The 15,032-nt window shown below is 40.6% G+C and overlaps 1 protein-coding gene across 3 annotated transcripts; it reads right to left on the bottom strand.

Moving 5' to 3' along the window:
• Positions 1-141: 141 nt before the first annotated feature.
• Positions 142-14,567, bottom strand: clpxb (caseinolytic mitochondrial matrix peptidase chaperone subunit Xb). 3 transcript variants are annotated; one of them, XM_033634289.2, is made up of 15 exons: positions 14,327-14,567; positions 13,651-13,728; positions 11,965-12,125; positions 11,729-11,843; positions 9,869-10,023; positions 9,575-9,734; positions 8,647-8,688; positions 7,850-8,026; positions 7,552-7,716; positions 5,105-5,193; positions 4,768-4,932; positions 4,362-4,661; positions 3,730-3,822; positions 3,536-3,642; positions 142-1,654 (listed from the first exon to the last, which is right to left on the bottom strand). In XM_033634289.2, exons 2-15 carry the CDS (start codon positions 13,703-13,705, stop codon positions 1,564-1,566), a joined length of 1,875 nt encoding a protein of 624 aa, XP_033490180.1. In that variant the 5' UTR covers positions 13,706-13,728; positions 14,327-14,567; the 3' UTR covers positions 142-1,563. The 3 variants fall into 3 exon arrangements, with proteins under 3 accessions (XP_033490180.1, XP_033490181.1, XP_033490182.1); XM_033634290.2 differs by lacking the exon at positions 14,327-14,567 and adding an exon at positions 14,115-14,225; XM_033634291.2 differs by lacking the exon at positions 8,647-8,688 and having other exon boundaries at positions 14,327-14,564.
• Positions 14,568-15,032: the final 465 nt, after the last annotated feature.

The following is a 15,032-nucleotide window of genomic DNA, read 5'->3' as shown; positions in this document are numbered from 1 at the left end:
TTGAAACAACATTGTGATGTGTATTTCATTGTTTAACTGATTTGCTGTGTGTCGAGAAAGAGTGAGAAACAACTAACCAAATTAATTTAAAGTGTACATTGTGGTCTGCAGACAAGTTCAAAGGTAAAGAAGAGGTTAAAATTCTGTACAGAGATTTACATTTTATTCATATATTTTAAACAATCACAATAAGTTTAAGATTCACAAACGTGTGTGGGGGGAGGGGGGTTACAGGTTCTGTAACAGACCTCTGAAAAGCAGTTTTTAATCAAAAGAAAAGGAAACTTAAAAGCAAAAAGGAAGAACAGATCTAGTTTTAATCTTATTTTATAGCACAAACAGCATCTTTAAAGAGTACAGCAGCGTGGTTCAGTTCAGTCAGAGAGCATTTAGGTAGAGGTTACAGACGTGTGTATTGAGATACCACTTAGTAACAGGATATTACATCACTAACGGTGAGGTGAGTTTCTGACGCTGGGGAACGCACAAAGAAAATTAAAACTACTTGTGCTGTTTGGAGGCATGTCTAACAAAGCAGGATTTAGAGCGGCATCCAGTCAGGTGTGAAAGAGATTATCTGTCCGATTATGATCTGATACTGGGAAATGAAGCGTGAATGTCAGATTTAAAAATATCTTTCAGTCATGTGCTGTGTGTTGGAAGAGTTCTACTCCTTAACAAAACTCAAGAGGAGACTTCATTAACAGCAGCTAGTTAGCTGAGCTGCTAATCCTGCTTTGAAAGACAGCGTTCTGATCCAGTCCTGTGACAAAGAGGTCTGTAAGTAAAAACTGATACATTCCCTTAAGAGTGGGCTACAAGAGGAAGCAGAACACTGAGAAATAACCATTCTGGCTGTTTTTAAAAGGTCACTGTTGTTTATCACCTGCTCTGTTTAGTGTGCTGGTGTGTTACACTTCCAAATTAGAGGTTAGTTCATACAAACTGCTTACAAATGCTACCTAAGCAGCGTAGCTTAACGGTTAGAGCCCACTTATACTGTGAACACCATTATTACAATGGTGGTAAAGAAGAAAACATCAAAATATTGATGTGCTCATGGAATAATATGCCCTTATGATATAAGGCATTACTTGACATGGTAACATCACATCTACACTTTCTCAGTTCAGCTTCTTTTCAAGTGTACAGTATGATCCCACAGTTTCCATTTGCTTCCCTCGCTGTTACATCACCATCACCACAAAAAGAGAAAACAAACAAACTAGCTACAAATCCTTTCATGAATAAAATTGCATTATCTTTATATAGATAAAAATGTTAACAATCCCCAGAGATTGAAATATTTTATAAAGGTCCACCCTGCGAGTGCACCGCTAGAGAATTAACATCTGATGCACAGGACCAAAGGTTGTTTCACTCTCTCAACTTGTTCGTCATGAAAACTCTCTTCAGTGAAAACCACCAGCCTTCTTTACCTCTACTACAGTGTCCACAGCTCGTTTGTCAGGGGCTATAGTAAAACCCAGAGTTGGTATCCAAAGGTTCAGTGATCTAATGATTTCAGAGACTGTCTTTAGGGTGAAATGAGTGACATGTGGTTCAGTTGTTAGCAGCGTCCGCCTGCCGAGGCCAGTTCTCCTCCTCAATGCCCGAGTCATATTCCTCTTCTGCAGACTCCTTGGCTGGAGCTCTGAAATTCAAATGGAAACTCCAGTTCAGGTTTCAAAGTAAACACAACCGGAGCCTGTGAGCTGGGCTTTAAGGGATAGTTAGGATTGTTTGACATGGGGTTGTCTGAGGTAGTCAGTGGTCTGGCCCCATCCTACATCGCAGACCTTCTAACTTCCTATTCTTCATCCAGGTCCCTCAGGTCAGCTGACCTGGGGCTCCTGGCTGTCCCGCGCTCCAGACTTAAGCTCAGGGGTGATTGTGCCTTTGGTGTGTCTGTCCCTAAACTGTGGAACAGCACCCCCCTCCCAATCAGATCTGCCCCCACCATTGACTCATGTAAGTCCAGGCTTAAAACCTTCATTAGCTTTTGAGTCCCCCTGATGTGGTCTTCCCTGACACATGCCTGTGCGTGTTGTGTCTCTAAATGTGTGAACTGTGTGCCTTTTTTGCATGTTATTCCTTTTGTGCAGCACTTTGGTCAATGTGAGTCGTTCTTAAATGTGCTTTATAATAAATTTGAGTTGAGTTGCTCCCGGTTCGGAGAAGCAGGCAGGAGTGCCACCATGAAAGCTAAGCAATGTACTGCTGTGAGGGAGGGCAGCAGCAAAACGCATTTTAGCCACTTTAAAAAACATCAGTTCAAGTGTTCACTGCAGTTAGAATATTCTACCTGCTTGCCTTCAGACTAGGGGTGTAACAATATATGGATTTAATGATCAACGATCCAAAATCATCAATGCAGAGTGAAAACATCGATCCATATCGTCATCTTCACGATACGCTTTTATTTTCAAAGTCTGTGTCACCGTCAAACAGCGGAAGGCAGATGGCAAGCAGCCAAGAGACAATGAGGATAACGTTATTTACTCAGGAATAAATCAGCAGTGTGGAAATAAAGTTTGGAGAAAAAAGGGGTCAACAGACAGAGAACATGCCATATGTAAACAATGCCCTTATGAGATACAACACTAGTCTAGACGGGCATCTCATTCTGCTAACGTCTCACTACAGCAATTTTAGCTGCTCTGTTTCAACAACGTTCAGCTGAAAAGCATGCATGCTGAAATTCAACTGAGCTGTTCTGTCGGAAGATGCAGTGACTTAAACTAACGCTGAGTAAGAAAAAGTACAGGAAGGAAAGTCCACTAGCTGCTGAGCTAACTCATGCAATATAAACATGCTTGAGCTTATCGTAGGTGACTAGCAAAAAACAACTGACATGTCTATGAACCTTGACAGTTTTTATTGAGCTGAATTTTATAACTTTGTTAAATGATCTTGTTATTAATTCATATTTTATGGCTGCTGGGAGACGTCTGCCATGAAACCAGTGATTTACACCCCTACGTCAGGCAACCCTTTCTGACAGGGAACTTAAGCTGTTACATTAATCTCTTTAAAGCCACCAGGCTCCCTTAGTTTGGTGAATCCTAACTAATCCTTTTAAACACCCGAGTCACACAATAACACAAACACACTAGTCGATCGAGGCAGTGGTAGACCTGCAGCAACTGAGTTCTGCAAGGTTAATTTACTGTATTACTCAAAAGAGTCTGGTGGCTTTAAAGAGAGCTTAGATGGACAAAAGAGCTTCAGTTCCCTGGCAGAAAGGGCTGTCCGACAGCAAGCCCAAGCTGAGGAAATATTCTCAATACAGCTTTCACTTAAATTGATACTACATTTTTTTATGTGGCTACAATATTTTTGGCTTAGCTTCTGTTGTGATATCCTGCCTGCTTTTTCAAACTGGGAGCATGCTGACTGACATCTACAGTAGGTAATACACTGACTAGTCCCTCATACAACCCCACTTCAAAAATCAGAACTATCCCTATAAGGAATCTGATCTCTGCTGCAACACACATTGAGTCCTGTCCTGTGTGAGCTGAGAGATACTGACCTGATATATCTGGGTTGTGATTTTCCTTGAACAACTTCTTTGTTCAGCTCGACAGCCATGATGTCAGAGTGTGGCACCTCGAACATGGGCTCTAGAAGGAGCTTTTCCTATTAAAAATAAGGAAATGTTAAATTATTGTGTTACATCGATATTACGAAAGAATTTGTTTGATAACCTTGGCAAATATCACATACCATGATGGATCGAAGCCCACGAGCTCCAGTTTTCCTCTCCAGAGCCATCCTAGCTATGGCCCTCAAGGCATCTGGAGTCACATTGAGTTCACACTGAAACAAAAGATGTGGCAGGTTAATTTAAACATCAAGTAGAGACCTGTGGATACATTTCTAACAAGTTCTTTTCTATCTTATGTAGATCTGATACTAGATAAAGGGGCTTTGTTGTTTCAGGTACCACCAATGAGACAATAAACTATGATCCAGGGAGGCTAGTATGAATAGTAGATCTTTGAGTGTGACTCCAAAACACTGCACAGTGATTCATGATACTGTGAGACAGGATTTTACAACTATGGAAATTTATCACATATCTTTTGTTGAAACAGTCGCAAGGAAAATATTAATAATACTGCGTTCACATTTCAAAATAACTGACCAGGAATGTGCACCTGGTATTTGACTAGATGACGCTGCATTGTATTGTGGCAACAACTGAGCTGGAGCCCCCTCGTTGAGACCTCCACTGAGCTAACACAGTGGTCTCAGTTAAATGAATGAACGAGCTGTGTTAGTTTAACATTGTGCTGCTGCCTGTCTGAACACAGCTTAACACTGAGCTGTAGTAGCCACTACATCAGAGCCCTTACTTTGTCCATGCTGAACAGAGCCTGGTACTGGGGCACCACAGCGTTTCGTGGCTCAGTCAAAATCCGGACTAGCGTCTCTTCATCCAGGCTGTGCAGAGGAACAACCACAGGAAGACGACCTACAAACTCTGGGATCATTCCAAACTCAATCAGGTCCCTGGCCTCGACGTGCTTCAGCAGCCTGTCCTTCTCCTCAATCTCTGCCACTGTGTCTGTCTCACCGCTGGTGTTGGCCAAGTCTGCGGCGGCCGCTGCACGGCGCCCTTTCCCCAGGTTGGAGGGAGTGCCAAAACCCAGATACTGAGGAGTCATGACACATGAGGATCAAGTTAGAGGCGGGAATGATGACCAACAAGAATGTTGGTGGAGTGTCTGCTGACAGTACATATGAGCCGTGTTAATTTACCTTTTCATTTTTCCTTCTGCTGATGATTCTGTCAAGTCCGTTGAAAGCACCAGATGCAACAAACAGAATATTTGTTGTGTCTACCTGCACCGTCTCTCCTCTGAGCTTCCTGGAGTTTTTCTCAGGAACATTGACGATTGTGCCCTCCAAGAGTTTGAGCAAACCCTGACAGAGAGGAGAGGCAAAAAATGTCACCAACACAAGCTTAAGTCAACTAACACAGCACAAGGAAAGAAAAAAGCAGCTGCTACTTTCTCTCAATTTTATTCTGAGATTACTGTGTATAAAACAAACTGCATTTAAGTTTTATTTAGTGCAACTTGGGCTGAACACTGACCTGCTGGACTCCTTCTCCTCCTACATCTCTGAGCTGATGGATTCCAGGCACGCTGCCAATCTTATCAACCTCATCCAGAAACACAATACCTGCACAAGAAACACAAGCACAGAGCCAAGACAGCCTGAGTTTCACTTCTCACCATAACATGAGACAGTCCCCGTCTTTAATAAGCTCAATGTGTAAACACGTACACAGTGTTTACTTCAGATTTCAGTTTACACTATACTACACATCTCTCACTTTTAATCATGTTAAAAGGTTCAAATGTGAAGAAAACTGTCCATGAATCTCAACAGTTGAAGGGAAGTGGTGAGTCACAGCCTCAAAATTACACTGTTTACTTTCGTTAACCGCAGTTTGACCCCTTGATTTTTAGCTTCTTCCTGCCTCCTTCCTCTTCCTGTTGGCACATCCAGCCTGATAAAACCACTCTTACCCATGTAAGGACCTAACTGTATTGTGGAGTTTTGCACAGCAACGACCTGATCTTTGCTCTCAAACCACAAAAAAATGTGATGGCACAACAGTCTCCTTCAGTACATTATTCTATGCTTTCTTTTGATTTTCACATTGGCTAGTCATCCTCTTTAATTTGAACAGAATATAATGTCTATAGCCTTACTGTTGTGTGCAGCCTTATAGACTGAGCTGAGTAGTGATGCGCGGGTCGACCCGTAACCCGCGGGACCCGCAAATGGGCCTGCGGGTCGGGCAGCAGTGATCGTCTGTTAAATTGGCCTGTAAATGATATTTTGACATTATTATTCTAATCTATTAATCTATAATCTATTACTGTCATGGCATCCTAAGGTACTGATGTGTTGAGCAGGTGACAGTCCGCGGTCATTTTCAAAACACACTTGTGTCACGCACTCCAAAAGAAACTTGTTGAAACTTTTAACAATAATTTATTGTACAAAACCGGGGAAACAAACGTTGACAAAAACGGTTCCATAATTCATATTAAATTCAAAAGATAACGAAAAAACAGCTACAAGTTAGAGGGAATAGTGATAAAGTGGTAAAACTTGGCATTGATCCACAGCCTCAGATGGATGCGCTCAAGCGTGTTGTGCGCGCAAGCTCAGTTGGTAGGCTATACTGTATTTTCACATTTTTAACAATGCAATTTAAAAGTTTTGATTTTTATTGATAACCTACATTTACCAACAACAAAAAGACTACATTTAGCACCAAAAAAATATGTTAAACAAATAAATAAATAAAAAAAAACAAAAAAAAAGTAAATAAAAAAAAAAACCAAATATCGAATACCAAATTTTCATAACGAATACCTAGACATAGAAACTAATATTCAAATATCCGAATATTTGAGTACAGCCCTACTAATTTCAACATTCATGACAAATGTACATGGGGGGATTTCTATATAATGCACCCATTTACATTTTATCAAGGTTTAAAGTTACTCATAATTAAGGGCAGGCCACTTTGATTGACAGACTGTCTGCCAATAGTGTCCTCTGCTTCTCAGTCAGATCCACCCCTCGCTCCCACACAGCACCAGCCTCTTGCCAAAATATGGTCCCTTCTGACTCAAAAAAAGACGCTGATGGCTAAACTGCCACACTCTAAGCTTCAAAAAGGGAGTATACAAACCAATGGGTGACGTCACAGTGGCTACGACAACTTTTACACTCTATGCATACAAGTCAGCTGTTTGCTGCTATCGAACTGGTTTTCCTACTGCCTTCAGCCCTCTTCCCATGGGACAAGTATTACCTGGGGACCTCTCGTAATTTGCAATTTGTGGAGGTCGTCTGATCTTTTTCTCCTGTGTATCTACCATGTCTATAATTTGTTCAATAAAAATTCCATCACATACTACCCACCATATTTCACCAAAAACGGAGGTCATCAATATAAGTCCTGTGATGTGGGGTCATATTTTACTTTTTTTTTGCAAAATTTTTTGTTTTCTCTGTGCCTTTTTCTGCCTCTTTCCCAAAAAAGAATTATGGAGGTTGAGTTAGCAATTAGAAATGAAAGTTTAGACAACATTATGGGTGCAGGAGGCTAATTTTGCCTCCCTGGTAATACTAATCTGCAAATGTTGACTGATGGAGAACAGAGGCTCTGCTGTCACCGTGTCATGATGTTCATACTGACCTGAATTAGTCTGGGGTTGTTATCAAATTCTGAATGTGTCCCCTTTATTTACCCTTATATTGTGCCTTGTTTGTGTTATCCGTCAGCATTATCTTTTTAATACTCAAAAAGAACAACTCTAATCAATTTTGATTTATAATCAGAACTGTGTGTGCCTGTTTCAGAATGGCCAAATAAAATTAGATAACTCGCAGAAACTCCGTGTGATATACTGTTGCTGCAATTTGTCTTGATTCTTGTGTTCAACAAGAAACATATGATATGATTTTAACATAGGAAACGTCACTGCTGTTAAAGTTAATCCCTCTGCCCACCTTGTTGTGCTTTCTCCACTGAGTAGTTGGCATCTTGCAGCAGTTTGGCAATAACTGACTCGATGTCTTCTCCCACGTATCCCGCTTGAGTTAGTGTGGTGCAGTCACATATCGCAAAGGGAACATCCAGACAGCGTGCCAGTGTCTGCGCCAACAATGTTTTTCCTGTGAAAAATTTGAAAAATCATGGTCAAATTTCTTTGGTCACACAGATTCATATTTACAGATCAACTGCATATTTGGCAATCTAAACGTTAGAAATATTTGGAATTTTGGATGATGTTAAAATAACACTAACCTGAGCCCGTTGGACCTAGAAGTATGATGTTGCTCTTCTCCAGTTTAATATCAGTGTGTGTGGAGTCCAGGACCTCCCCGCCCCTCCTCTCCTGAGGTGCCTGCTGGCTCGCCTGTTGCTGCATGGACGCCCCCAGGGCATTTCCATGAGGACTGATCCCTGCAATCTGCAGCAGCTCTGGAACAACAGCCACAGCCATAGGAGTCAACTTTGTGACTGAAAAGTAAAAACTGAAAACTTCTCTGTGTGCTATATTTCAGAAATCACTAGAAAGACACTAATGAACACTCTCTAGTTGAAGTGCTGCACAATTTACAGGCCATTCATTGATGGTGTATATGTCAAACCGTGCATCTCCATGTGCAGGCTAAAAATATGCATGCCCTAGTCTGTGCCAGTGTGGAGTTACGAAGTGAGGAGAGCTGGACTGAAAATAGCAGAGGTACAGATGTGAATGTGGGTCACTGGGTTACCTTATCATATTGTCTGGTCTGTCAAAGATTAACGAGCATTATCTTATTGCTTCAGTTTCTATAGCTAATTTGTACACATGGTAAATCGATAATCACTGCTCCAGAATTGGAGCTGCATGACCTCAAACAACATAAAGTTCATCATCTGGTGTATTAGTTAATCATTTAATTATCTGATTCTTCAGGTTGAGGAACATACACCTGGTCTGTACATTTTGGCATTTGCGCAACTCATGAAAAGAAACACAGAAATAGCTGTTCAAGTGTTGTGACATTTAAGGTGGCCTCTGGTAAAGATAACAGTAAGGAGGACCAATCACTTACTTGTGAACCTGTACTCATCCTCTCGTCTTCTCATCTCTAGCTCTACAAAGAGAGGATGAAAGTACTCAAATCAATGTTATCATTAATAATTACCATAATGACATTATCGCTACAGTCCTGCAAAAACGTTTACACAGTTGTGTGATCATTATTGAACAAATGCCAAATAATACAGAATGACTCAAAACAAGCTATAACTGAAGGCCACAGCTCATAACTCTTCATGATGCAACATCTTACTGTGTAAAATAAAAGATACTGTGCCCTACTTTTTTTTTTTTTTTGCTTCAATTTGACAAACTTGTCAACAAATTGTTACTGTCAGGTGTAATCTTGCATGATTGCATCTCCTATGTGTTTGCATAGGAGCTAAATTGCTTTAGATAAATGACAATTCCTTTTTTAAATTTACTCTTAAAACAGTGTTTGATCAATCCCAGATTCATATTTAACCCCCTGTAGGCTGGCTTATATAACTCATCTAACCCGGTGCATACCATTGCCCCTCACCCTTCTCCTCCTATATCCTGTCTTTGCAGTCTAGTATGGAATGAACACAAAAACAGCGCCCAAAAGTAGGTCAAAGCTCAGCACTATATGTTTCAGTAGAACAGGTTTTGTCAAAAAAACAGAAGGTAGAGAACATGGACGTTCTGTCAAAGTGAAAAGAACTGTTTATGTCTTTATCTTGGGAGCTTTTATGCTCAGGCAAGAAAATATTTTTAAGTTTTTCATTTGCTTTCTTATGCACTGCAATATTTACCGACTATCAGACTACAATGATGGTCTATGGAAACCACGTGAATACATGTACATTACGTACATATTGTTTTAAATAACTCAAACATACCAAAGAAATTAGGAGGAGGTGAAGTATACCAATAGGCAACAGAATAAAACAGTGTCAATGGACAACAGTAATACTGACCACGAGGTGTTAGAGAGGGCTGTTTCTCCACCTCCACCTGCTGTCGACTCCCAGCAGGGATGTTGTTGTAGATGCGCTTGTAGTGATTGTACACCGCGACTGCTAACACCTTTTTTGCATAGGACTGGCCAACAACGTACTTGTCGAGGTAAGCATATATCTGTGAAAAACAAAAACAAAAAGAGAATTTATAATTCATAAACGTATACAGACTGACCATCACAACAGGATATGTAACACTTTGAATAAAAGTCCTTTAAAAACATATTTTGATTTCCTGCCTCAATTTCTCACCTTCTTAGGAGGAGGGGGAGGTTTCTGTGCAAATGCCAGCTTCACCGCCTCCGCTGCAGATTCTGGCTCTTTGTTCAGTCCCTTCTTAGAGTCCGTTTCAGACAGTACCACGAAAAAATGATGGCATTTCTCACATTTCACAAATCGTGTTGATGCTACAAAAGAAGAAAACAAACACAGCACATTTAATACTGAAACATTTCACAACCTGATTCAAAGAAACATGTAAGATATTTACAGTTTCACAATTTTTTAGGGTTGCAGATCATTAAGAGTCCTGTGACTCGAAACAAAAATAACTCTGTTTACTGTCAAAGTGCTTGTAATGCTGAAATGGCAAAAAATGTCTGCTGACCTCCAGAAAACTTGCTGATTAATGTGCGTGATGCAACAGGAAAATGTGAAAAACAAAGTGCTGGTTCCCATGCCGCCTGCCATTACCTCGGGTACATTTACTTTCAACATATTTAAAATAATTTCTCTCTTAACAATGCTATGTCTATGACCAGGCTGCACTGTCACTGCTAGAAGATATTTGGTCACTGTGAGTTGACACACATTGCTGCCTGTTTGCATCATGGAAGTATAAAAAAAAACTAAAGACAAACCAGAGATTGTCTTTGCTTTAGCAGACAGACACAACAGTTTGTGCCATCACTATCTGATGAAATTCTGCTTAGTCTGTCAGTTTTCTATATTGACAGTAATCTATGAAAAAATTAACTTTGTATGTTCAAGTGTTAAACCAACTTCCACCTTGTCTCTGTGGGCAACAAGACAACGTGGCTGACATTATATAAACAACATGTAAGTGGTAAACCACAAACCTCCTCTTAACTTGAAATATTTTCCAGACAGTGAAAAAGCAAGTACGTTTTAAGAAGATAAATAGGGGGTTAAAATGAAAAAGGCAGAGGGTGATTTTATTTCCAAAGAGGCTGGACACCTATGACTCATAGTGAGTGGTTGAGCTGTCACATGGACAGTGTTAGACACATTCTGGCCGATCACTGGCACAAACTTTATAATGTCAGATAGTTTCATAAAGTTACAAAACAAACCAGTGAAGGAAACCTCGATCTGTTTGTCTGAGGTGGTTTCTTGCACCATCTAACTGCCCAAACATCACCTCTAAGTTCAAGCAGCAGTTTATAAACTCACACAGTTGATGATGAAATGTTGCAGAACATGCTGATTGGACTACAATGAAACTAATCCCTCAGATGTTTACTTGCAGGTCTTTATTTGACAAACTGTGCCAGGAAATTATTTATGGTGGTTGTTTGTGGTTATTGCGTATGTGCTGCGTGTTTATAGTTATTTCAGTGCAACACCACAGTTTGCACCAGAGTAAAATACAAAATGTTAAAGTTGGTTTAAAGCTTTGTTGAGAAAAACAAAACAAAACACACATTTCAACACAGAATCGAGGATACAAATGATATGGTTTTTATCTGCTGGGGCATTTTGCTGTACTTTCCCTCTGTTTCTTTTTTTGTTTAGCCAATGCACAAACCATCGCCGTTTTTTTCCCCTCCTTCTCATATGTGTTGTTCAACAATGCCAACCACATTTCTTCTGGCACTGATAATGCTGGATATTCACTGTATTATTCCGTGTTTAAATGTTCTGGAGACTGGGTTTTTTTGTATCCTGTCTTCTGTATTTTCTTTTGCTCCTTTAGTGAATACTGTCAACAAAGCATCTGTGACAGATGAGTCCCCCTGAATTACCTCAGTGTCATACTTCTTTATACCTGCTCCTCATGATTTAAAGTTTCTGCATGCACTTTGCACCTAAAGTGCATATCAGATCGTATCTCTTGGTAAATGTTTGTCAAATATCAAGAAGTTTACTCACATACAAAGGTCTCTACATGTGTGCAAGGATCTCCACATTTGGGGCAGCGGAGCTGGCTTCCCCCCTTGCCCGATCCTCCAGAGCCAGAGAGTCTCTTTCCCTCACTGATGCTTTTCTGTGAAAAAATAACTGTGTCAGCACAAATTACATTACTACCATCTCTTCCACGGACAGAGTAGTGTGTAACACTACCATGGAAGAGAGCTACACATGAGAGTTATCCTGCAAGAGATTACCTTTCCACCATCACTTCCACCGTCCTTTGTTGTCCCATCTTTAGCGGCAAAGCAGACAGCAGTCTCTGAAAATGACCTCACCCGTACCCGGGGAGGTAAATGAGTTTCCCGAGACCCCTGACGGCTCAGAGAATACAGCTGGATCCGGGAGCAGGACAATCCTGTAACAACAACAACATCCCTTTTGATTCCTGACAAATGAATGAAAATTATCATGTTATTTTAAATGATTTTGTTTACCCTAAAAAACAGTTAGGCAACAAGCAAACAGCACAGTACTAAAACAATTATAACTGCTCCCACTTGTCATGTAACTAGTGCTGAAACAAGTATCTGATTAATCCACTGGCCAATTAACAGACATTGCAACTACTTTAATGATTGATTGAGCATTTCACAAAAATGTTATGCAAAAATACCAAACATTTTCTGGTTGTAGCTTCTCCAATGTGTGAATTTGCTTATTTTCTTTGCAATTAAAAATGTAAAAATCCTGGGCTTTGGACTTTTGGAGGAACAATACAAGACATCTGAAGATGTCAGAAATTGACATGACAATCATGGAGGTAGACGCCCCACCAGACCCACTTATATTTCTGTTAGGACTTACACCTTAAGATAAATACAGCACGGATCAGAGGTATACACTGATGATACTCGTACTGATTGCCAAGAAAATAATAACAATGAACTGGAAAGATGCAAAACCACCAACTATAATCCAGTGGATGCAGAGACTCGAAAAGGCTTTCACGACTGAACGAGTGACAGCAAGTCTGCAGCTGAAAATGGACACTTTCACACAAAGGTGGACTCGAGTTACACCATATCTGGGGATCTAATCGGATAGAATGGGTTGTTGTAAAAGATTGTATTAAAATATCACTCAAAATGCTAGTGGTGTCTTCTTCTGTAACTGAACCTGCTATGCTGTAAGTGCAGCACCCCTTAGTTATTCTTTTTTTGGTAATGTGGTTTTAAGAGGTCCTATGTCAGGGAACGTTCTGTTATCTGAAAATTGAACACTAAATAAAAAGTTGAAAACATCTGTAGATGTCAACCTGGGCTCTACCAAACGCATATGACTATTTTTCACATTTTTGTTACACTTAAAAGACTAATTGATGAATCATTAATCCAAGAAAATAATCTGCATATTAACTGACAATGAAATCAATTGTTAAATACAGCCACGCATGTATCATTGGAGGGCAGCTTAATTAGTTCACAACAAATTGGATAAGTCAAAAAAAACCCTCATGGACTGTGTCTTTGGTTCAATCAGTTTTATGCTTCATATTATCAAAAGCAACAGTTCATAATCAGGGGCATAAAGTCCATAGAGTATTTATAATTGCTGTAGATACTGAACATTTTGTAATTGTCATTATGCAAGTGTGACAGTCTCTGGTTGATGTAACACTGCTACATAACACTGTTTACTGTTTGTATTGATGAGTTACTACTCTGAAATCTAAGTCTCAGCTGCACTACTTTATGAAAGTCTGGGTGATGTAACAACTACAGCTGCTAAACACTCTCAGTAACTTTTCCACCTGCTGTTGACATTACGTGACCAGCAGCAGTCTGGGTTAGCTGGAGACCTACTTCTCAAACTGCACCAGCAGCAGCACAATGTCATGCAGCTCTAGCCAGCTGGCACGGTATGTTCTTTCTCTGTCTTACCTCTGTGGGCAGTGTTTAGGAACAACCTGGCAGCCGAGGTACATGGACAGGACATTACTCTTCTTTTGGCTCAAAACCCTGAAGAAAAACAACAACAAAAGAACAAATAAACATACCGTTAACACGGTGTACTGAGTGAGGGTGAAGGGGGTGGCTAAGTTAGCCGGTGGCTAACAGACAGCCGTAGCAAACAGCAGAGGCCGTTTAGCGTTAAAACATGTTATAACTCACAACGTCACTGTTAGCGTTAGCAAAGCAGGTCATTTACTGGTGAAGGTGGCCGCCAGTGCTGCTTAGTAGTGAGGAAATTAATCTCGTTGTAACCACCTGAAATGTGTTGATTTATTTAGCTATCAAGGCTGAGTACACACCTCTAAACAGCTACATAAACACTTAGCTAGCTAACGTTAGTTATATAAATGAGTTGCTGTTAGCTACATAAGCTAGGCCCAAGCCAGAGCTACCTGACGTATCTGCCAGTGGAAATGACAAACACCCCCGGCTGGACAGACAGCCAGTGTTGCGCAGCGGTTAATCTCGTCGGCTTTGCCCTGAAACAAATAAGCAGCTAGCAGTCAGGCACGCATGCTAGCCACAAAAAGACTAGCTTAATTCTAACATTACACCAGCAAACGGCGAGGCAACATGTAATAATTAGCTTGGTTATTTTACTCACAGGGCACGATGAAACCAGTCGGGTCTTGACAGCCCCTTCGGAAAAACGAAAATGCAAAGTCACCGCAGCTTTCGCTCTCTTGTTGTAGTTTGGCAGGTGTGTCGTAACGTTAGTGAAGCCACAGTGCCTACAGCATGGAGTGGGACGCGTTTGCTTCTCTAGGCCCGCTATTTCCACACTGATGTAACGCTGTTATGAACTAGGTCGGTTACCCGGCTAGCGGCTAGCTAGCCTTCTCACTAGGTACAGTAGCTAGCAGGAGTGATTTTGTAGTCAATGTAGACGGTGTAACAACATGGCGGCTTTGCTAAGTCTATGCAGCACACACCCATCCACATGTTTTTAAGATCTAGTCACACACAGGAGGCGTTAACAGGGATGGCTGCTGCTGCGTTCAAATGACCAATGTGCGAAATTGTCAAGGGTATGGGGAAAATGTGTTGCGTTTGCGTGATGCTCGTAAATGTCTAAAGCTGCCCTGAACCGAAGATTCATTGAATTTTGAGGCAGCAAATTTGACAATACTGTGTCATGATTCATGTGGCATATTTATCACCCTAGTTGCTCCTGGAATCACATGGTGTTTGTAATTAACTTTATGTAAAATCCCAGTAGACATACAGTTAATAATGTGCACATGACACTTTGATGTTGATCAAATTGTGTCCTCTTTTTTTCCCCCAGAATTTTCAGTTTTATTGATTTT

This window comes from Epinephelus lanceolatus, chromosome 5 (genome assembly GCF_041903045.1).
Source record: "Epinephelus lanceolatus isolate andai-2023 chromosome 5, ASM4190304v1, whole genome shotgun sequence".
Lineage (NCBI taxonomy): Eukaryota > Metazoa > Chordata > Actinopteri > Perciformes > Serranidae > Epinephelus > Epinephelus lanceolatus.
This window is presented reverse-complemented; position numbering and strand designations above follow the sequence as displayed.